A 24,022-nucleotide genomic window follows, 5' to 3' on the forward strand; every position below is an offset into this window, starting at 1 on the left:
AATCATTTCAGCTACATGAGAAGCAAGTTTCATGGAGATTATTTTCCACTCACTGACAAATGCCACCCATTATTTTGTCCACATTCTTAGTTAAGAGCTTCCTTTTCAAATCAGATTTTGTTTCTGTAATGAGTAAGATGAGGCTATTGGAAGGTTCTGAGCTGTGTGAAGGGGATTTGCCACTTGCTGAGTGGTACCAGTAGAAATAAGAATGGTGGTTAAAAACTCCTGGCAGATCAGTAATAACCCTGCTGTGCATCATTTCTTCTGTGTGACAGAATTCAAACTGAACAACCTAGAGAAAACTGCATTTTATATAGCAACTTTCACAACATATGTTTGGCAAAAAGCACTTTACAACTAATGAGGTACTTTTGAGGTGCAACCACTCTTGTTATGCAAGAAACGAGTTATTAAGACACAGCAACTTCTGTAAAAGGAAGTCCATTGATGCTGTGCTTTTTGGAATAGGCAAACATCACCTGTTACAACAAAGAAATTCATTTGGACTGAACAGGAGAAAATCCCACCCCAGATAAAACTGACGATAATGCAAATTGGTTAGTTTCACATTGTCTTTTAGTTTTTTTTCCCAGAGGCAGACGGAGGCTGGTGTTCTAACTCAATAAAAGCACCGTGTAATTTGATTCATGCTCAAATGTCTGACTAACTTACGTGAAGAGAGTTTTGATTGTCCAGCAACAGAAGTAGCATTTATTTACATTGCACCAGCAGCATATGTATATCACAGGTCTTTGGGCCTAAAATCTAAAAATATTGTGGACATCCGCTCACAACCTTACCTCTTCAGATCAACTGTTGTGACATTGAAGACCACACCTTTCAGCCACAAGATCATGAACAGTCGTTGAGAAAATGGACAATTACCAATGCTTTCTCCATCACTTCCAGCCTGCAGGACAATGAAACAAAAAAAAACAAACATTATTAGTGCCACAGAACAACTCTGTTTTCCATTGCAGTATGCTGGTACAGCATACGTTGGTTATGTTAGTGAAGGGCACTTCATTCCTTCCAGATTTATTATATTTTCTTCTGATAGTTCTTACCAAAAATGTCTTCAATACAGTATTGTAGAATTAAACCTATTGCATCACCATACCGCAGAAGATCACTAGTATCAAACGTCATAGACCCATAACACATTATTGCCGTAACTGAATGGGCCAGAGAGTGGAGGCCATGTTGGGTGATAGACAATGAACACTTTGTCATACTGATTATTATTGTCCCCCGTTTTATCTGTGGGTATGTGCTGAATTATTTGATACTATCTAAGGGAGGATAGTGTAGGATCAGATGCAACATTGTCCCTGTCATGGGTTAGTGATCCTCTGGACTACAGGTTTGGCAACATAATCAAATGTTTAAGCAGACAAAGAGATACTGCTTGTTTAATATGAATAGCAGAGAAGCACTGAGCACTGGTTATACAACCATCCTCGTCTCTCCCATCAAGAAAAAAAAGTTATATTAATGCACTAGCAAGCAATGAATTTAACAGTGAACAACATTAAGAGATATTAGATCAGGAGTTTGTTCAGAGGCAGATGCAAAAGCACAATCTAACGGAGGCAAACAATATAGGCAAAGATATTCCAATGGCTAGATTGATATCAGGACAATGCATACTGGAGTTGCAAGTTGGGACCATGTGGGAACCCCAACACAGCACCACTGTCCCCTCTCCCAAATACACTCCCAATCCCTCACACCACTCTGACTTGACATTCACTCACGACATAAAACAAACAACCCTGACTACTCTACAGCCTGAAACCCCCACACTGACACAACTGGAACTGACACTGTCCCCTCCCCAAAGCTGATATAATACCCCTCCACCTGAAACCCATTACCTACCAACTCCAAGACACAACAAGCACCACCTATTTCCATTGCACAACTCACCAGACCTAAGATTCAACAACAACCTGATGAAGCAATCTCAACCCCATACCCCACTGCCAGTCCAAGGAAGGGTGATCTTATTGAAACATATAAGGTTCTGAGAGAACTTGACATGCTAAATGTTGAGAAGATATTTCCACCAGTAGGAAGATGTCAAACTAAGGTATACAGTAACAGAATAAGGGGAGAACCATTTAAAACTGAAATGCAAAGTAATTCATTCTCTAGAGGGTAGTGAAGATCTGGAATTCACTTCCTCAGAGAGTTGTGATGGCTAAATGACTCAAAATATTTGGAAAGAAGGTAGACAGAGTTTTGAAATGTGAGCGAGTGGAGGGCTATGATTAGCTAAGCGATCAGGAAAGAGTTGAGGCCTGGGGCAGTTCAGCTACAATCTTGTTGAATCGTAGAGCTGGCTTTATGGGGCAAATGGCTTACTTTGATTAGATTAGATTAGATTCCCTACAGCGTGGAAACAGGTCCTTTGGCCCAACAAGTCCACACTGATCCTCAGGAGAGTAACCCACCCAGACCCATTTCCCTCTGATGAATGTACCAAACACTATGGGTTTTAGTGTTTGGCAGACGGAGGCTGGTGTTCTAACTCAGTAAAAGCACCGTGTAATTTGATTTATGCTCAAGTGTCTGACTAGCTTGTGTGAAGAGAGTTTTGATTGTCCAATTCACCTGACCTGCATATCTTTGGAATGTGGGAGAAAACCGGAGCACCAGGAGGAAACCCACGCAGACACCGGGAGAATGTGCAAACTCCACACAGACAGTCGCCTAAGGCTGGAATTGAACCTGGGACCCTGGTGCTGTGAGGCAGCAGTGCTAACCACTGAGCCACCATGCCACCCTTCTGCTCCTATTTCTTATGTTCCATTGGACCTGTTATCTTACTCACTCAAACCAACACCACCAATCTGCTGGACTCAATACACCCTGTTCTACTACACCCTATCGTGAACATGAAAGTCTTTCTCCCTGCCACCCTGACCAGATGCACTCACTGGCACTAAACTCTTACCAACTTAACTGACACACTATTTACCTGGCATCTCATATACCTCACCCACCTGACACTCTACTGCCTGGAATTCTTCCCTATGAACCACATTGCATCTTATCTGCCCCAACACCCTCACTCACCTTATGTACTTACCCTTCCACTGTGGCTACTGGACATTTAAACTATAAAATCAGGACAGGGTGCTAAAAAAAAGGAAGCCAAAGTTGCTATGAAGGTCTTCTTCATCACTAGATTCATGGATTCCATACAGGAAGCCCTGTCCCGGAATCTCCAATGCAGAAGTCACGTAAAGGCAAGTGGATAATTCTTAATCCATTCAGGGTTGGCAGATGATTGAATATCTGGGCTGATATATATCATATTAATTGAAAACTAAGAATTTATCTATTAAAGGTAAAGGGCGACAATATATAGAAAATGTGGGACCTGCATCTTTATTTGGCTTAATGTTATAGCATCAGTCAATTGTAAGCACACAATAAATGTGGCATTGGGTGCCATTGCAGCCCAGTTGTTGCTGACTCCTGTTTCACTTAACATGTATCCTCTTTTTGATGCAAGATGCTTATAATGTTAGCTGCCCATCACATTTCGCACATATTACTGGGTAGATTTTCTGTCACAATCCAATTGATAGTGAGCTCCATTGTGCCTTTTTCACAGTACTACATGTGATATTTTGAAATTAATGTAAATAATGATGTAACATGTAACAGACATTAGAAAGAGAGAGACACCAACCTAGAATGAGCATGTGAAGAGAGAGGACCTAGACACTGCACCAGAGAGCGTATTTGAGAACTGATATCAGTGAAGGGGTGTTACAGTGCATAAGGAGTTGAACAGCATAGTTAGAAATAAGGAGCTTACAGCCTCAGGGACAGTACATATGCAGACAAACTCAACCCAGAATTTCTCCAGAATGGTGACAGAACTAGCTTAAAGCGCAAGATAAAACACTAGATGTGTATTGCCTCCAAGATTGCATCCGTGACATACAAACATTTGGTGTGTTAACTTCACCAGATTCCAAAGTATAGCCAGGCAGGATCACTAGATGCATTAAGGGTAGACATGGTAGTAGCAGCTGATTTAATAACAGTGCTTCCATTTTGGAGATGAACACTCCAGCTATTGCTATTTCTTAAAGAGGCAGAACACATGGTAGTACCCTCCGCGTGTGTTATCAAAAGGAATCTGATATCAGTTACTTTCAGGTTAATTACAAGTTAGTTTTATTGAGTCTTGCTGCAAATGTGGGAATCTTTGAGCGTCTTTGGTTTCAGGCATTATTTAAAATTGCTGGTGCCTATCTGGAGTGGTATAGCACAGATCTCAAGGACTCCACACAAATTACATTCACCTAGCCAAAGGTCAATTGCTATATTCCCTTTGGATGACAACATAACAGGGAAAATGATCAGAGGCAATATACAGCAGTACTGAAAGGAGGAGGAGCAGTAGACGGGAGAAGGATCTTCAGGGGGTCACCATATCTAGCTGAGGTGTTCAGAGAGCAATTCTCCTCTGAGAAACTTAGTAGCCATTGGAATAGCTGATGTCTCTACTGAAGATGATATAGCTCAAATCTGCCAAACTCGGTTTCTCTCTCCACAGATGCTATAGGACGTGTCAAGTTTGTCCAGCATTTTCTGCTTTTGTAATTAATTCTGAGCACCATTTTTTCTGAGGCAAAATGAAAAGACTGAGAACTGAAGTGAAGATGAAATGTTATTGCAGTTGTTCCTAACTTAATCTATTTTATGTGAAACCTCTCTTGGGCTTTCTGGTATTACATCTCTCAGCGTGCATTATGGTCATGTTTAAAGCTCCCTGAAGTTAGATGCCAATATCTCTTTCCATGTGTCGTTGTAACAAAAGGTAAATTCCTGGTGCTGAGGTTTTAATGTAATTGATTTCTGTGTGTGGCTTGAAGTACCATGATATAAATCACAGAAGAAAACCCAGGGAGTTGTCACACGAAACTGTCAACTTAACCCTTGCAAGGATGGATTGTTCTGTAACCTCAACAACCTGCTGGTGGCAGGAAGCTGGCCTTTCTGTTGGAAGATTGCCACCGACAGAAGGAAGAACAAAGGGTTAAAAGTCGGCAACTCGCTTTTAAGCATATTTGTTGTTGTGGCTATTCTACTGTGGGAAGTTTTTATCTCAATTTTTTACTGGCATACCTCAAAGATTTGGCACTGCATTTCTTAAATGAGTAAGCTTACAAATTGCTTGGGTGATACTCGCATAACAGCACAGATCTGCAGGAACCTAACCAGGTACTGTCAGATTCTGAGGCTGTAGAATCACATCATGCCAAAATGAATATACAGCAATATTCTCTGTTACTAATCGCATGATACAAATATCCATTCATGTCACCTACACCTCATGTCACCCCATGACCACCCAACCTCAGAAAAGTGTTTACTAAATCCAAACAAGTAATTGCAAAGCCATTAAGCATCACAGGTTGTATAAATTCTGTACCAAGTATACTAAATGCTGAACAAGGAGTGTTGAATTTATCAATAACTGATCAAATAAAATCACTTGGTTTATGTGTGTGTGGACCTTGTAACAACAGCTCATCTTTAATATAAAACATCTTTGGGCCCTTTCCAGGACTGTTATGAAGCAGATTTGCCACTGAGCCACGAAAGGTTATATCAGGACAGATTAGCCACAATCTGATCAAAGAAAGAAAGGCTTACAGAAAGAAAGAGAAGTAAAGAGGCAGAAAGGTTTAGGGAGGGATTTTCAGAGTCTAGGCGACATGACAATCTATGAGAGATAAATCAAAATCAGCAATGTTCAGGAGGCCACAATTCGATATCTCGGAGGGTAATAGAAGTGGAGGATTTCTAGGATAATGAGGGACAAGATCATGCAGGTAATTGAAACCAATTATGAGAATTTTAAAGCGAGGCATCGCTGAATTCATAGAATCCCTACAGTGTGGAAACAGGCGATTTCACCGAACAAATCCACACCAACCCTCTGAAGAGTATCCCACTCAGACCCATTCCCCTACACTTCCTCTGACTAATGCACTGAGCCTACACATCCCTGAACACTATGTGCAATTGAGCTTGGCCAATTCACCTAACGTGCACATCTTCAGTCAGTGGGAACAAACCCATGCAGACACAGGGAGAATGTGCAAACTCCACACAGTCACCCAAGGTTTAAATTGAACCTGGGTTCTGGCTCCCCCACTCAGTCACTAGGGGGCCAATGTAAGTCAGTGAGCATAGGCATGTTTGGGGAATGGGACTTTATGTGAGGTAAAGACACAAACAATTAGGGATGATCTCTAGCTTATCAGAGGGTAAGATTACGTATGTCCACCAAAGAGTGTATTGGAATAGTAAAGTGGCATGATATATTAATGTACTGGTAAAATCTTGAATTTTACAGTCCATATTTGTTAAATGGATCTAAACAGATTTGAGATTCCATACCCGTAACTCCAAAGGATCTTTGAAGCCACGTGTTTGGAACTTCAGCTGTCATATTGAGTGCAGATCATAATTTAATGACCATAAGGTTCAGGAAATGTGAAGAGGCAAAAGGAATCCCATAATATAATACTGGGTAAAAAGACACTTCAGAATAGCATAAATGGAATTATGATAATAACATGAAGCCAGTAAAATTATATCCTACTAATAACCTCCTCGTTTACCAAATAATTTGCAGAGATTACAAGTGTAAATTCACGGAGTAAAAAGCGGATTGTGATATCTTCGCAAACTGCATCTATTTTTCTTGCTCTGTTGAAGGTCATCTAGACTTGAAGCATTAGTTTGCTCTCTCCACAGATGCTGCCTGACCTGTTGTGATTTCCAACATTTTTTTTGTTTTCAGTACAGATTCCAATCTCTGCAGTAATTTGTTCCTCTATTTTTCATGCACCTTGTACATCTCACAATTTTGAATATGCACCATAACTTACAAATGCTGACTGTAGAAGAGTAACAGCTTTTCAGTATACACTAACTATGTACAATATATTCAGGTTTTGTACCCACTTTCCTTTTGGGAGTACACTGGAGATATTAAAGAGCCAGCAAATAATTGTTATGCAAAAGAACCTTGAGAGGCATAAAGAGCACAGACATACAAGACTTAGCCCATGGGATTCAGAGCAATATTATTTCTTTGCAAGAACAAAAGCATGATAAACTGCAAATTATTCTCTTTGTTCTGGGAATATGCATTGTGATTCTGGTGAAAGCAGACCGGATTCCTTGTAGTTGGGAAGGACTTGCAATCAGAATCAACTTCACAATTTGAAAGCATGTACATTTCTGCCCTCTAATATCTTCAAAACCATGAGCTAAAATCCCATTCCACTATTTTTTTGAATGAACTGCTATTCTGTCTGCTTCAGACCCCTTGTGCTGACAGTACAGGTTTCAGACATGCCTAAGAATGTCTGCCACTGTACAATGCAATGAGGTACATTAATTAAACAATGATACACGTTTGTACATGACATTATGTCACTGTGCTGTCTTTAAGATATGGAATGTGACTATGAGTTACAAGGTGGAGATTTCAACGGCTGCAAGCCAACCTGAAGCAAGGCAGAGAGTGATTCAACCCTGCCATCTTTTATGGGATCATCTTTAATTGTAACATTTTAGAAAGATCCAGATATTTGAAAAACACTGATTGGCAAGTCTTTTGGGGTGTGGTTGTAGGAAAGAGCTGCTATAGAGCTTACATGCAGCAACTTAAAAGTACAGGGATCAGCATCATTGCTTTTTGTCGCCATAAACTCAAGTACATGTGAAGTGAAATGCCGTACAGAAAGTAAGGCAGTGCCAAGAGTGGTTGTGACACAAAGAAGTACAAATTCATGTAGCATGGTAGCTCTAATTGGGAGACAGTCAATTAGGGGCGACATGGTGGTTCAATGGTTAGCACTATTGCCTCACTACACCAGGGAGCTGGGCTCAATTCCATCCTCAGGTGATTGTGCAGAGTTTGCATGTTCTCCCTTTGTCTGGAAGGGTTTCCTCCCACAGTCGCACGATGTGCTTGAGTGGTGGATTGGCCATGCTATAGTGTCTAGAGATGTGCAGGCTCGCTGGATTTACCAGGGTCCCAGAGATGGGTACTCATTGGAGGATTGGTATAGGCTGAGTGGCCCGCTTCCACAATATAGGAATTCCCTGATAGCCATTCCTTTATACTCCACTCAATAGTCATCCCCATTAATGTCAAAATACCTTTGTTATTAATAGCTGCTTGGTATCATAGAACATGAATACTGCTGAAAAAAAACAGAAGTGTTGCTGATCTTTTTTGTCTTGTACTCTACAAGATAAACACAAGAGTGCCAAATTTGAAAAGGTGACAACAATTTATTCTACGGGAAAAGGTGCTAATTGCTGCAGGTCAACTCTATGTGTCTGGGGCACTGCTATGGTAAAAAAGAAAAGGGTCCTGAAGCTTTTAAGTAATTCAAAACAAATGACACAAGACATGAACATAGTCCTTTGATCTGCAACGAATGTGTCTTGTTAGAGGTGGATTTACATTCATATGCAAGGGCCCATTCTCTACAAACAAAGGGAATATGATCAAGACTTGCACCATTTTCTTGGACTTAATTGAGAACTTAAGGAGTCTTTAGCTTCCTGTTATTTTGTCCATGGCAGTAATGCCCCAGGCCAATTAAAGTTGACTTTCCAATCAATTAATATCCTTTTCCCTGTATTATAAACTGCTGTGAGCATTTGAAATTTGGTATTCTTGCAATGGTCCTGATGTGGCAAAACGAAAAGCTTCAGCAACATGTCTCTCTTTTGAACAGCTTTGTTTTTTGTCAACATAGTGTTGTAAATGTGCTAGAAATTAAAATGGCTTGTTAATATACATCTAAAAGCAGCACTGCAGATATATCAGAGACTAGAACTACACAGTACACTACAAAGTTGATCAAACCAAAATTCTACCAACACTTTACACTAGCTTTCTGCTTTGGTGTTCAGCTCCATCAAGCAAGAACCTTTCTATACACTTTTATGTTTCTATCTTTAATAACATATCACTGTATTCCAAGATCTCTTTAGTCCTCTTCACTATTTATTTTCTGATCCTCCAAGGAATGAGAAGTTTTTTTTGAAATAAAATAATCCAATGCACTCTTTGCTGAATTAATTTTGGACTGACATTTGTAAACCCACTTTACAAACTGGCTCATTTCTTCTTTTACCTTGGTGCGGTCTTCCATGTAGCCCTACTAATTTGATGTCAACTGCAAATTACAATAGAAAATTCTGAATCCAAATAATTCACATACATGATGAAAACAGTATCTATGTGTCAGCCAGTGGAGGATGGGGCAGGGGGTTGAAATGATAATAAGCACCAAAATCTCCCCCATTTCTCAGAAGGCTGCTAGATGATGGACCTTCATTGCAATTATATGATGGACAGAAAAAACAAGAAATTCCCATCATTTTACACTGCATTTGCTCTCAAGCAGTGATAATGTACAGCATGCTAGTTCTGGCCCTGAAATGTCACAGATCCCACCTGATATTTCTAAATCATTTTATTTACATTAAAGAGAAAGTAAAACGCAAAGCAAATGACTTATTTCTTCCACTGAATTTGTTCCCAGGAGAACAGCAGCACTTTGAGGGAAAAATCTGTTCCAGATGGCGTAAAGATTTTCCTGATATCCTACTATTGTTAGTGGGTTAGTGTGAACACATTCACTGATGGAAGTAACAGATTTATCCAATTGCCTAAATGTCTAGCTGTCAGATAATATCCTATAAGACACTTGTGCGAGCAGAACAGTTTGGGAGGCACATCTCTGATATTATGAACTACATGAACTCCAAAACCTTTTTTTTTTAGCTTCACTCAGAGTATAATTTATTCTCTTGTCTTGATATAAAATGTCATGAGGTGCCAGACACAGCAGAGTGTGGCATTTGATGGAAGCTGTGTTTTATGAACAAAGTTCTTGAGAGACTGAACAAACCTGAAATCATCTAGGGGGACGAGACCTTTCAAAGAGGAGGTCACTTTTCACATCTGGTACAGGACATCAAAGAGTAGAAGATACAAATGTGCAAAATGTATTGGGTGTTACAGAAGTTATTTCACCTCAGCAATAAACATATGGGCTTGATTTTATAAAGAGCTGGATAAGAGGGTCACAAGCCTATGCAAGTGGACAGAAGGACTCCAGTAGAGCACTGGGTTTGTCTCTTTCAACTTCCATCACCATTTTACCAGCTCTCCAGCTTTAATCCTAGTCGGTCTCCAGAGACCTGGTAATATTCTCTACAATGTGCTGCATCTGATGACATTTTAGGTTAATCAAGTTTGGGATGATAGCATGAGAAAACTATGCTAGGCCTCACAGAGAGAAACCCTTCATGGAACTGGATGGAACTGACACTTAGCCAAAATAGAACACAGAACGTTTTGGCTCAGTGCCAGTTCCATGAAGGGCATCTCTCTGTGAGGCCGAGCGGGTTTACTCGTGCGATCATCCCAAACTTGCCTCATTAACCACACCCGACCTGTTCGATGCTAACACAATTCGTCCACTCCCTTGGACAGACGTTGTCCCCATGACCCGGATATCCCAGAATAGACCTGCATTATTGTCACTGGTGCCATGTTTGAAAGACACATACACATCCAGACATGGGTGTCCTGAGCTGCCCACTCTCTAGTTAAAATGATGGCAAACAAGGGGAAATTGGCAGAAAAAGACATGGAAGTCGTGGTGGGCCAGTGGTACAGAAGAGGGGCATCCCTTCCCCCCAGGACCAGAAAAAGACATGGCACCAAACTCTGGGTTGCTTCCCAGATCAATGCAGCCTGTACACTCCAGAGGAATGTCCAGTAATGCCAAAAGGAGGTCAATGACATTTCCCAGCCTGCCAGGGCATGCCACCATCTTCTCTCTGCTACCTCACGTTCAGTCTCTCTCTCTCTCTCTCTGCTCTTGCACCCACCTCCCACCAAGGGTCATGATATACTACTCTCACTATTGGGTGCAGCAACATTGATCACTCGCTCTCTCCCACCCTGTGCCTCTTGCAGCACTAACTCTTTGCACTGCCTACTCACTCACTTGGACCAATTGGGGAGGAGGTAAGGGCCTAGTGGTATTATAATTGGACTGTTAATCCAGAGACCCAGATAATGTTCTTGGGACCCAGGTTTGAATACAACCATGCTGTCCTCCAGATGGTGGAGTTTGAATTTTTTAAGAAATAAGTGTCTAATCACGACCATAAATCCATTATTGATTGTCAAGAAAACTCATTTGGTTCACTCATGTCCTTTAGGGAAGGAAATCGACATCCTTACATGGTCTGGCCTACATGTGACTCCAGACCCATAGCAATATGGTTGACTCTTAACTGTGGGCAATAAATGCTGCCTGACCAGTGATGCCCTCATCCCATCAATGAATGAAGAAAAAAAAACTCAGGACCCATCTCTACTTGCACCACCAATGATGACTCTTCCAGCTGTATTCGCCTCAGTCAATCCCTTCTTTTCTCTCACCAAAGAGAAAGCAGCCTACAGTTGGATCGAGAAAGCTAGGGCAGGTGGGGAGTGCCTGCCATTAAGTTCCTCACCCCATGCAAGGAGAGGATCTTGGCCTGGTGTTCAAGACTGGGACAGGGCCTGTGGAGATGTGTACTGAAGAGCAGGCTCCCTCCACCTCAGCTGCAGATGTTAGGACTACTCTGAGACATTGTTGGAGGGAAAAGAAGACGACGACCTTCTGAGGACACATGGTTGGCACTTAGCTGCAAATTGATTCTCCATTTTGTAATTATATGCTCACTTTTCACCATCATCTCTGTGTAGTCACAGATACAATTTTGAAGGTACTAGAATTACCCAGCCTGATCCTCAGATGATGTTCCATGGACCAAGGTGTGAAGTGAGCAACTACTCTGCTATGTGCATATAATGGGGAAGGCACAGGCGCCTGAAACTTTGGCAATGCAGCTCCATCTATCCAGGTGCATAGATGTTGCTATTGTATCTCAGTGGGGTTCAACCATTATCCTTCATGGAATGATCAGGGGGGCTTAGGTCAAGGAATTGGACTGCACATGTGAGACTAATATCTAAGGGTTGCAATGTATGCTCAGGTATCAAGAGGAGGTTCAGCTTCAGACTATGGGTGTGTCTCTACTGGTGATATCTTTTGAAGGGCATCACATTATTTGAACTTACACTGTCCCCTCCCCACCTCACCTTTCAGATCAAAGCACTTTCCCTGCCCAGTTCATTTTCATTTCCATTGCAGGCTTGTGATTTGCAAGATGGTGGAAGACAGCAGTGGACATTCCTAGAACTATCACTCCAGGGTCCACCTTGTCATGTAGGTGAACCCCCAAACATCAACATCCCCTTCCTGCTAGTCCTCACTATCAACCCTTTAAACCTCACACCTCCTCAAATCCTCCCCTTCTTCATAAGGCCTTTCCCTCCCACATTTTATTGTCTTCTCCATTATAGAGAGAGCCCCCACACCCCACCTTCACAATTGTAAACCTCTCTGCATATCAGCAGTGTGCCTCCACTCTCCATAATTACATTCCCCAGCCTCTTCCTAGCAGGACTAACAAACTGTTAACTTCCACCTCTCTTCCCTTGAATATCTTTGGATGGTCACCCTAGAATGACCATGGCCCATCCCCTTAAGTGACTTAGCTATATAGACCCAAATGAACAGTCAGACCCCTGACTGACATCTGTATAGATCCCCGACAGTGCCCAAGCCCCCAGACTGACACCCAAGGCTGCACTTGACTTACTTTCCTGGGATCCCCGATCAATGATTGGATTCCTGAACTTCACTGAGGAGCCCTTCCCTTAGACTTTGAGACGTGTGTTTGCCACATAGGGAGCTGTAGATGTAAAATTGACATACTAATGAGTCATAGAGCAACTTGTCCACCTCCTTGGCTAGCCACTGCTGAGAAGAATTGACATGCAGTCTGGCTTTGTGTCTGAGCTGAATGGCACAGCAATACAGTCATCCTCTGGGCCTTCATGCTCTGATTGAAGGGCAAAACATAAACTGAAAAGGCATGCTATGAGCATCCAGGTAGGCAGTGAGTGAGTGCCAAGAGTGCAAGCAAATAACCCTGAGATTCAGTCTGGTCCAGTCCATTAGCTGAGTGCATTTGCCTGCGTTCAGCGTGTCCTTGCAGCAACATTGCACTAATAGGTGTCAGGGGATCTTGGATTCCGCATCAACGCATGAAAGTGTATTGTGATTCAAAGATGTGCCACAAGGGAGTAGAGTGACTGGTCCATGTGGGATGCCAATATTTGGGAATGCAGAGTGCATGTGGTCATTTCCTGTGACACATGCCCTGAAATGTTGGCACTAGGTATCCAAGATGGAGGTCATAGAGACAGAGATGTACAGCATGGAAACAGACCCTTCCGCCCAACTTGTCCATGCCAACCAGGTATCCTAAATTAATCTAGTATCATTAGCCAGCATATCCTTCTAACCCTTGTTAATCATGTACCTACCCAATTGCCTTCAGTGATCAGAAAGACCAAGCAGCAAACTGGAGTTTATGAGGCAGGTCATAGAATCTGAACCTGCATATTAATTAGATGAGATTAGGTAGTAATGGTGTAGTGTTGAAGGTGGGAATGAACAATGATCCTTGTTATTCAGCATCTTGTCACTCTCTAGTGAGAATTTCAACAACAGAAACTCTGCTGGAAAGTGTGACTTGTTGCTCCCACTTGACTTCTCACTTAACTTTCCCAGATTTCCCGTCTCAGCCCACATTGTTCAGGGCCTGGGAAGATTTTCACTTCTGAAAGGAAACAATCTTTGATGAGGTACTAATGCCTGAAGTCAAGCACAAGTCAATAAAGTGGCCAAGTAGCCTTATTTTATGGATGAATATCAATGTGTGTCAATGGCTGTTATGTTGCAGGGGTATCACAGAGAAATGCAAACCACACCAGCAGAACTCAATGTATAACACACACCCAACCCCAATCAGAATTGCTGAACAAAGGTATCTGTTCACAATGAGCTAACCAGTAAAATGCTAGTAATGCTTGGAAATGAACATTCTGGTCATACCGGACTCTAGTTTGAAGGTTATGAGATGGACCAGTGTGTGTCATTTGCAGGTTTTACTGATTTTTCCTTCTGTCACACAGTTTTAATTAAAGGATTAAATATTAATAAGACATGTCCCAAACCAGTCTCAGGGCACAGATTTATAGCAGACAAGTGAGGCTGGCTATTTTAGTCACACAGGCCCTTCCCCTTGCTGCCAGCCTCCCTCCACCCCAGGGGAACAGTGTGTAAGAAGCCATAAAGGCTCAGTCCTTATTTCCATGCTCCGATTTCAGACAAAAATTCATTAAGTAGTCATGTGGCACGGGCTCAAAATAAACAACCTTTGCTCAGCTTAAAAATAACATTCCTCCAAGACAGCATGGCACAGAATGTGAATCAGAGGCTCGATCTATCAGACTCCTAATTCAGATAATTTGCAGAACAAGGTACACACCCAGTGTTTTCTGGAGCCAACACTGCAAAGCTTCAACTGAAAGAAAATGCTTCACAGAGCTGAAGGTTGTTAATCACCATTTCATCTTCTCCAGGGGTTCGGGTGACAGCACATCCTGTTAACTCCTAAGGCACCAATCACTCCACCATTTATATTAATAACACTTCAATAAATACTTCTTAAGTGTTAAAAGCAATAAAGCAATGCTGAAGAGGGAGAACGGGCCACAACACATTTCCTCAGGGCTATGATATTGTGTCTGCAAAGGATCAAATAAACCTTTGCCAGGTTCTTCAGGTCAAAGAATGCCACTAATTTCTTCCATACTGCAGACACTCAAATAAAATAACCGTTGAAAAAATAAAGACATGCATTGCTCACCCAGACAATCTCACACGTCCTTTGCTTTCCTTCATTTTGGTATCAGCCTGTGGAATGTAAATCTCTTAATGGGTAGTTACCTGCTTTTAATGTATTTAAACCATTATCAAAACCAATGTGTGCACACGAAGGATTAACATTCAAATTTTTTAATGCATGTAGATAAAGTCAGTCAAATTTTATTTCAAATACAACAAATATTGATTCATGTAAATCACTAACCAATGAATAGGAAACTCAAGGTGAGTATTTTCCTGAAAAGCTAGAGAGAAAGAGAGGGAGAAACAATTGTGGGTGCTCTATTAAGTGTTGACCCAGGAACACAAGTAAAACATGGCTGCCAGCAGTTTGCTTGCTTCTGAGCAGTCAGCAGTGATTTCATTGAAAAAAAAAGGTGGGGTCAGGATGACTGATGAAATACACCCAACCAAATGAAAAACTAATGGAGCAAATAGCCACTGAAAACACCAAAATAAATGGCAGACAAGGCTTGCCAGCTAAACTTTTAAAAATAAACTGTCTTAGTTTAGCATCCTGAAAAATATTTCTAGATAATAAATATATTCCTGTCAGAGGTCTGCTAATCCATTACTGCCTGCGCTATAGGCAGATACCATCTTTTGATGACTGCAAATCTACAATTATGAAAACTGAGAAAATGCCAGCTACTCCCAAGTGACATGTGACATCAGGTTGACATTAAATATTTCCATCTGCTGTGGTGTAGGATTCGGAGAATATTTGCTATGGGTGTTTTTCAGAAACCACCACAGTTATTATCACAAAAGGGTCACACCAGACACTGATACCAAAAAGATGGAAAGTGAAAGCTATTAGAGATAGTCTGGGTGAGCAATTCCTGTCTGAATTTTTAAGGCAATTTATGTTTTGTGCATGTCTGCAGTGTGGAAGAAATTGGTGACTGACATGGATGCTCAGACACCCTCACCAACTGATGGTAAAAGTGAGATGGCATTGGATAAAGCCATCCTCTAGGGGGAGTCTGGGGGCAGGGGGAGACCATGTATTCAGACAGGAGGATGCCAAGTGAGGAGTCTGGTAACCCTGTCACCTTTCTGTCTCTGATTAAGTCATGAGCAGGAAGGCTCATGGGTGGCCTTCCTACTCTGATGCCAATTAAGGCCCTTACGTTTGTCATTAATGAAAACTTTTCATTAGAAACATAGAAAATAGGATTAAGCGTAGGTCATTTGGCCCTTCAAGTCTGCTTTGCCAATCAATATTGATCATAGCTGATCATCCAACTCAGTACCCCAGTTCCCACTTTCCCCAAGGTCATTGATTATAAAGTGGATCAAGACATCCAGTCTGCGACTTAAGTGCACATCTTCATTTTCTTTCTATCTGTACTTCATATTTATATTTCTATTGAGTTTGGAGCCAAGGCTCAAACAGACATCACAATAAATAGAGTGTGAACCTTTAGATAACTTTCTTAGTTCGCAGGACATACATAGTTAATGGTCAGGCTCTGGCAAGTGTTGTCAAACAGAGAGACCTAGGGGTGCAGGTATATAGTTCCTTGAAAATGGTGTCACAGGTAGACAAGGTGGTGAAGAAGGCATTTGGTACAACTGCCTTCTTTGATCAGAGCACTGAGTACAGGAGTTGGTATGACATGTTACGGCTATACACGACATTGGTTAGGTCACATTTGGAGTACTGCATTCAATTCTGGTTACTTTTCTTCATAAGAATGTTGTTGAACTGTAAAGGGTGCAATAAAAGATTTAAAAGGAGGTATTGAGACTGTTAATTGAGTTTGAGTTATAAGGAGAGGCTGGATAAGAGGCTGAGGGGTGACCTTATAGCGGCTTTATAAAATCATGAAGGGCATAAATAAAGTGAATATCCAAGGTCTTTACCCCAGGGTACGGGAGTCCCAAAACTAGAGGGCATAGGTTTATGGTGAGAGGGGAAAGATTTAAAATGGACCTAAGAGTAACTTTTTCACAGGGAAGGTAATGCCTATATGGAACGAGCAGAGAAAGTGATAGAGGTGAGTACAATTACAACATTTAAAAGACATTTGGACAGGTACCAGGAGAGGAAAGGTTTAAAGGGATATGGGCCAAACGAAGGCAAAGGAACTAGTTCAGTTAAGGAAACCTGGTCAGCAAGGCCTAAGGGGCTGTTTCTGTGCTGTGCATAACTCTACTTCAGAGTCATAAACACAAAATGCAATGCAAGCTGGAGAAATAACACCCTTTGTCTTCTACCTTAGTACCTTACAGCCCTCAGGACTCAATATTAACTTTTAACAATTTCAGAACATAAACACCTTCCTTCATGTTTGTTAGCTACCCTATCCCCTCAGCTCCTGTTTTGTATGGGTCGCTCCCAGCGCAGCTAACCCTTTTTCTATTATTCACACTTCCCGTTCGTGCCGATTCGACCTTTATTTCAAGTCTGGCTTATCATTGGCAATCCTTTTTCTGCTTCTCCTTTTGTCACACACACACACACACACACACCGTCACTGGACTCTGTTTCTCTTCACAGATACTGTCAAACCTTCAGAGTCTAGATTTAGAAGTGTTCATTGTCACTATTTAGCACCAACACTAACTGTGCATTGTGTACTTTCAAACAGTGGAAGAAAAAGAAATAAAAACAATTAAAAATGTGTGGATAAAGCAAAATAAGTCAAAACAAACCATGGACGATTTTACTGAACAAGTTAATTTATCGGGAGTAGTGCTGGGAGAGTTAATTTTTGAGGTGTTGAAGGTCAGGCAGAATAGTTTATCTAAACCGTGAGTCAGACAGATGACTAAATAACTATTCTTGAGGTTCTAACAGACATAGTCGGTAGTGAGTGCCAGTTTTTCCGTGATTTGCCAACTCTCAGACTCTCCATTGATGACCTAATTAAGACAGCCTGAGTCACTAGAAATCAGTAATAGCTGGAATTATTTTTAAATGCTGAATTTCTTCCTTTCTTGGTCAAACTTGAGCCACGCACCACAGACATGTGACCTTCTATGTCAAAACCACATAAGGCTGGAACGACACTGACTCAGACTGATAGGGCCTGATCACGTTGTGATTTGATTTTCTGACCTCACATGCATAAATATTTTAATATCCTCCTGTGGATTTTACAATCCATGTTGCATATTACTCTGTCAAAGTACTGTGCTGGGTAGCTATATGATTTCCTCCCTTGGGAATCTGTAATCTCAGTTTTATGTTAAGGGATACAAAGTGGGAGGATCCTGAAGTGCAACATAAATGCAGGCATACAGCTCAAATGTGCCACTTACATACAGCAAAATGTAAAGCAATTTTATGGAATTTATGTCAAGGCACTAAATAGCAGCGATAGATGCCTCCCTAAAAGGGAATAATCAAAATTTGACCTCATATCACTGTGAGTCATATCATGTTTCATCAAACTGGTAGTTGTCTACTGTCTGCTCTCCCTCTTCAACAGCAACTCAGGGAACAATAGACTGATAGCAAAAATACTGATGATGGTGAAACTTGTTCATATAGCATGCCACACACCACTACCTACTATGGTCCATGTCACTTTACTCTTTGAAAGAAGCAGGGATGTTTAGTATGGGTCCATCTGTTCAGATAAGCTCAGTCCAGACTTCAGAGCATTTCTACAAACAGTATCCATTAACTGTGTAGATGATGATTTAGCAGCAGGGATCTCTGCTTAGTTCTGGCTCCAACCTTCCAGCAGAGTTTTCAATCACATGGCTACTGAAGTCACAGGGTGTATATCACAGCATAACTCACAGGCTTATCTGAGTTTGTTGCAGTAACGGCAGTGGGGGAGGAAAAAATTCAGGACTTACCGAACAAGTCCCAGAACCAAGGAAATAAATTAATGTCAATATATTGTATCAAGAAAATTTTTGCAAAAGTACTTAAGAGATCTTCAATATGATAATTTCAGAATAAAATGTTAAGATTCGGAGGTGCTGATGTTGGATTGGGGTGTACAAAGTTAGAAATCACACAATGCCAGGTTATAGTCCAACAGGAAGCACTAGCTTTCAGAGCGCTGCTCCTTCATCAGGTGGTTGTGGAGTATAAGATTGTAAGACACAGAATTTATAGCAAATGTTTAATGTGATGCAATTGAAATTATGTATTGAAAAAGACCTGGATTGTTTGTTAAGTCTCTCAATTTTTAGAATGACCATGTTGGTTTCAGTTCTTCCAAATGTAGATTCCCAATACATTTTTGTGAAGTTACATTCTCAAGTGAACTTTAACAATTGGTGTCATGTTGGCCCAGATAATGCATTAAAGGTGTGAGGTTGTCTGTGCCACAATGTTCAGACTGATCCTATTTCTAAAAACAAGGGGGGACCCTCAGGTAACCATCCTCCAAGCTGGACTTCGGGACAGGCAACAACGCAAAGTGGACGAGCAGAGGCTGATAGCCAAGTTCGGTACCCATGAGGATGGCCTCAACCAGACCTTGGGTTCATGTCACACCATAGGTGACCCCACTGTACTATATATATATATATATATATATAACATACATATACACACATCCCCACATGCACACACACATAAAAATTTGTGGGGTGAATTTGTACTTGCATTTTATTTTGCTCAAAAACTGCCTTCTCCACGTAAGATTCTGTAAATCCCTTTTTTGAGAAGCAGAATCAGTCTGAACAATGGGGCACAGACAGCCTCACACAGGGCACCTCACACCTTCAATGCATTACCGGGGCCAACATGACACCAACTGTTAAAGTTCTCTTGAGAATGTAACCTTAAAAATAGGTTCTGGGATTTACATTTGAAAGAATTGAAACCAACATGGTCATTCTAAAAGATGAGAGACTTAAACAATCCAGGTCTTTTTCAATATATAATTTCAGTTGCATCACACTGTAAATGTTTAATATAAATTGTGTCTTACAATCTTATATACCAGAACCACCTGATGAAGGAGCAGCACTCCAAAAGCTAGTGCTTCCAAATAAACTTGTTGGACTATAATCTGGTGTTGTGTGGTTTTTAATAGAATAAAAAGTGACACTGTTTTAAGACAAAAATTTTATACCATCATCAAACAGTGATAAGGTACTGGCTATCTCGTGCCATTGGTTCCAGGGACAACAGAAAGATTTAAACTACCTCTCTTTCACCTGATTAAACAGGTTTTAGGGCCGATACAACTTTAATGGTCACAGGCCTGAATGATTGTTTTTAAAGGTACAGCTTTCTGAAACGTGACCAAGCATCAAAAGGCAATTTCTTTAAAAAAACTTTATCTTTCTTACTCCGCCTTTACTAACCGCTGTCAAGCTTCCAAGAATTTGTCACTCGTTGTGACATGATGCATATGAGGTGTGGTTTATCTGCAAAAAAGGTCCTTTCCAACAGTTAGTGTTTATGAACTAGCTTACAAAGTTTAACCCTTCATCTTGTTACAAATGATCACGAATATATATAGTTTATTGAAAAGGCTGAACAGGCTATTTTCCCTGGAGCATCAGAGACTGAGGGGTGATCTTATAGAGGTTTACAAAATTATGAGGGGCATGGATAGGATAAATAGGCAAAGTCTTTTCCCTGGGGTCGGGGAGTGCAGAACCAGAGGGCATAGGGTTAGGGTGAGAGGGGAAAGATATAAAAGAGACATAAGGGGCAACTTTTTCACGCAGAGGGTGGTATGTGTATGGAATGAGCTGCCAGAGGAAGTGGTGGAGGCTGGTACAATTGCAACATTTAAGAGGCATTTGGATGGGTATATGAATAGGAAGGGTTTGGAGGGATATGGGCCAGGTGCTGGCAGGTGGGACTAGATTGGGTTGGGATATCTGGTCAGCATGGATGGGTTGGTCTGAAGGGTCTGTTTCCATACTGTACATATCTATGAATCTATAAATCAGGTTGATTGGTATTAATAGAAGAATTGGCAAGCTATCAAAGTTTTGCAAGGTGTCTGTCCATCATTTTAGAATCATACAATTATAGTATTATACAGCAAAGAAGACATCATTCAGCAATAACTGGTCCATCTCAATTGGTCCTAGTGTCATTAATCTGTGAAGGAAAACTGGCAAGAGTTTACATTCTGATTACTAATCAGGGATTTCCTCTTTGATATTTTAGTCAACAGTGACTCAAACTGCAGCATTCTGGCCTCTGAGTAACAATGTTCTGGGTTCAAATCCGAGCTAGTCCAGTGCTTGAAGACAAAAATCAAGTTGGAAACTCTGACATGGTAGTACTAAAGGAGTGCTGTCGTGCTGTCTTTTCGAATGAGATTAAACAGAGGCTCCATTTAAGCCTTTGGTTGAAAGGCAAGGCAGTGGAGTTGGGGATTCTCAAAATGGCAAAGATCTCATTGGGCTGGCAGAGCAGACTTCATAGGCTGAATGGCTTACTTCTGCTCCTAAGTCTTATGATCTTATGGGTGGATGGGAAATCATCTCTATTGGAAAAAAAGAGGCATTTTATCTATTAACCTTTGGTTAGCTCAGTTGGCTTGACAGCTGGATTGTGATGTGATGTGACACCAATAGTGTACGTTCAATTCCGAAACTGGCTGAGGTTATCTTAAACGACCCACATGTCAACTTCACCCATTGCCCGAGGGGTGGTGACCTTTAGGTTAAACTCACCACCAGCTATCTCTCTCTCTCTGTAATGATTGATTACTATTGATCACTATATCAATATCAGAAAGGAACATAGATCTGCATCCATTGTGCTATAGTTGTGTTGACATCACAGACTAACGTCCATATTCAACCACCATTTACATTAGATTAGATTCCCTCCAGTGTGGAAACAGGCCATTCAGCCCAAAACGTCCACACTGACCCTCTGAAGTGTAACCCACCCAGACCCATTACCCATATCTGAAACTCTTGTTGCAATGCCAAAGATTCCTCCTCAGAAATCCCAGAATACTGTTTGTTTTGGATGTTATATGAGATTGTTTTCAAGTTGTACTTCCAAGTATGGTTATGCAGCTAACTGTTGGAGAACTTGATTTCAAAACTTAAAATGTTCTGGTTGCTGGATCATTTTTTGCCAGTGGTGCATAAGGCATAGCACTTTTGGCATTGAGTAGCACCTTCCATTGGTCCTGCCAACTTTGCAGTTCCAGATCATCTTGCGGTAAATTGGTGTGATCTTGACTTTTTCATGGTGTGTAAACCTAGTCATCTGAAAATAGATCCACCCTTGTTTTAAAAACTTGCTGGGAAAGTCATTCATGTATGGTAAGAAGGTTAAAGGGCCCAATATAGTTTACTGGGCACTCCAGATTAGACAGTTTTGGGACAGGGTGCATGCCCATCACACACCATGCTCTGACTTTTGTTGGTAAGTGCCAGATCCAATTTAATAATGTTCCTATATTCTATAGTAATGGAGTTTGGTCAAGAGATTTTCATGAGGAACTCTGTCAAACTTTTCTACAAAATTAACTCTTGCCCTGTAAGTAGGTTCCTCTCTGCTGAGACTTGTGGTTAGGTTGAGGCTGTAAAATTAATCTATTAGGATACTGTGAGCTTTAAAGAACTTTGTGACAGGTAAGCCTTTTGTAAGAGGAAGTAGGAAGTGTCCCAGGTCAAAAATTTAACAAAAGTGTAACTTAGGGGTGTATACTTAGTGTGTTTTTTTAAACAAAAATGCCTCTTAGATTTTGTGACTCAAATTTTGTTGGCTCAGCTGAAGTGGGAAACTGTGTGCCCATATAACATTGACAATTTTCTGAGCAATAACTTAGGTGTTCAGAAATTCTAATCTCAGACTGTGATTATTCTCTGAGTATTGTTAAATTTGGTTGCAATTACAAAAAGAAACTGCACAATTAAATGAAAAGAGTTCCATTCTAACTTTGATTAGGAATGAGTAAACGAGATGTGGAATTCTGAAAGGAAAGAGATTTACGTTAGTTCAGCTGAAGTTTGGGCTGTTCTGGATTCGGTTATTACTCTGTGCACATAGACTCCTTAATAAATGTGATTCCTTGTGCACCCTAACAGAAACCCACAGATTGCACAATGGAATTATTATCTCTGCTGACAGGTTTTTATTTTGGAGTGTTAAAAATAACACATGGTACTGAGAATCGTGATGGAAAGGTTTTTGCTGTTTCGTAACTGTTCCACTGAATTGAGGTGTAGCACAAGACTTTGAAATGGAACGTGTGTATTAGAACTCCACAAAACCCTTTCATTACCATCAGCCCACAAGTCGGCTGTTGCCTCCAGCAAAGGAAAATTATTTAATGGGACCTTGTTACAGAACTAAGTCCAAACCTTTTATGACTACAAAGACTGCTAGTGAATTACAGACATTGGATAAGCTCAAAGCTCAAGTGAAATGAATCCCTCATAAGAACTCACTTACAACTTGCCATTTGCTTGCTGTGAACTCCAGCATTACTCTTTGATTTACAAAGTTACCTTTAGCTTGTAGTAACTAATAATGTTTCAAATCCACAAAGCATTAATACAACCATTAAATGTCATCACTAACCAGATCGGTTTATGTTGCAAACCAGGACATCTATCATTCAACCTCACTCATCACGTTTGAATGAAGGCATTCTTACCCCTATTTCTCCCCATTCAGAAGGAGGCACGAAGCAAAATTGATAATCTCAATACACTTTCTACACATGCTGTTGGTGTTCTTGGGAAGCAATTTGGCAAGGACTGTGGGCCCAGATCTGTCCATTTGAAAAAGAATGGCCTGACTTTTACGTGGTGTGATGGAAAATTATAGGAAAACATTAAGTGTAAAATTGAATTTTACACACTTGAAGGTGTTGCCACTTATTGAGAATATACAATATACTAGAAAAGGAAATGTCACCAATGGTGACTTGAAGTACTGCCAGTTGATCATTTGCCTAAACTCTTTTGACTATTAAATTCTACCTTTCACTCTCTTACAGACGTGGAGAAATCAAAACACAGAAGGCAGCCTTACAGTCCATTGGGTAGAATTTTAGCACCGGCTTCTGGACCAGGACCAAAGGGGATTCTGACTCCACAATTTCTAGCAGTCGAATTGACTCTAATTTTCCAGGGGCAAGTCTCCTGATTGATCATTTATGATTCAACATTACATTAAGGACGTT

General features: G+C 40.9%; 1 protein-coding gene across 1 annotated transcript in view; it reads right to left on the reverse strand.

Annotated features, from left to right (window-relative positions):
* Positions 1–24,022, reverse strand: part of clic4 (CLIC family member 4) — a 139,948-nt gene that overhangs the window by 81,019 nt on the left and 34,907 nt on the right. Inside the window, exon 2 of the mRNA XM_043717655.2 lies at positions 804–913. Coding sequence (XP_043573590.1) covers positions 804–913 — 110 coding nt within the window. The remainder of the gene's footprint in view (positions 1–803; positions 914–24,022) is intronic.

This window comes from Chiloscyllium plagiosum, unplaced genomic scaffold (genome assembly GCF_037043375.1).
Source record: "Chiloscyllium plagiosum isolate Xiang-an unplaced genomic scaffold, Cpla_swu_hap1 HiC_scaffold_30, whole genome shotgun sequence".
Taxonomy (NCBI): domain Eukaryota; kingdom Metazoa; phylum Chordata; class Chondrichthyes; order Orectolobiformes; family Hemiscylliidae; genus Chiloscyllium; species Chiloscyllium plagiosum.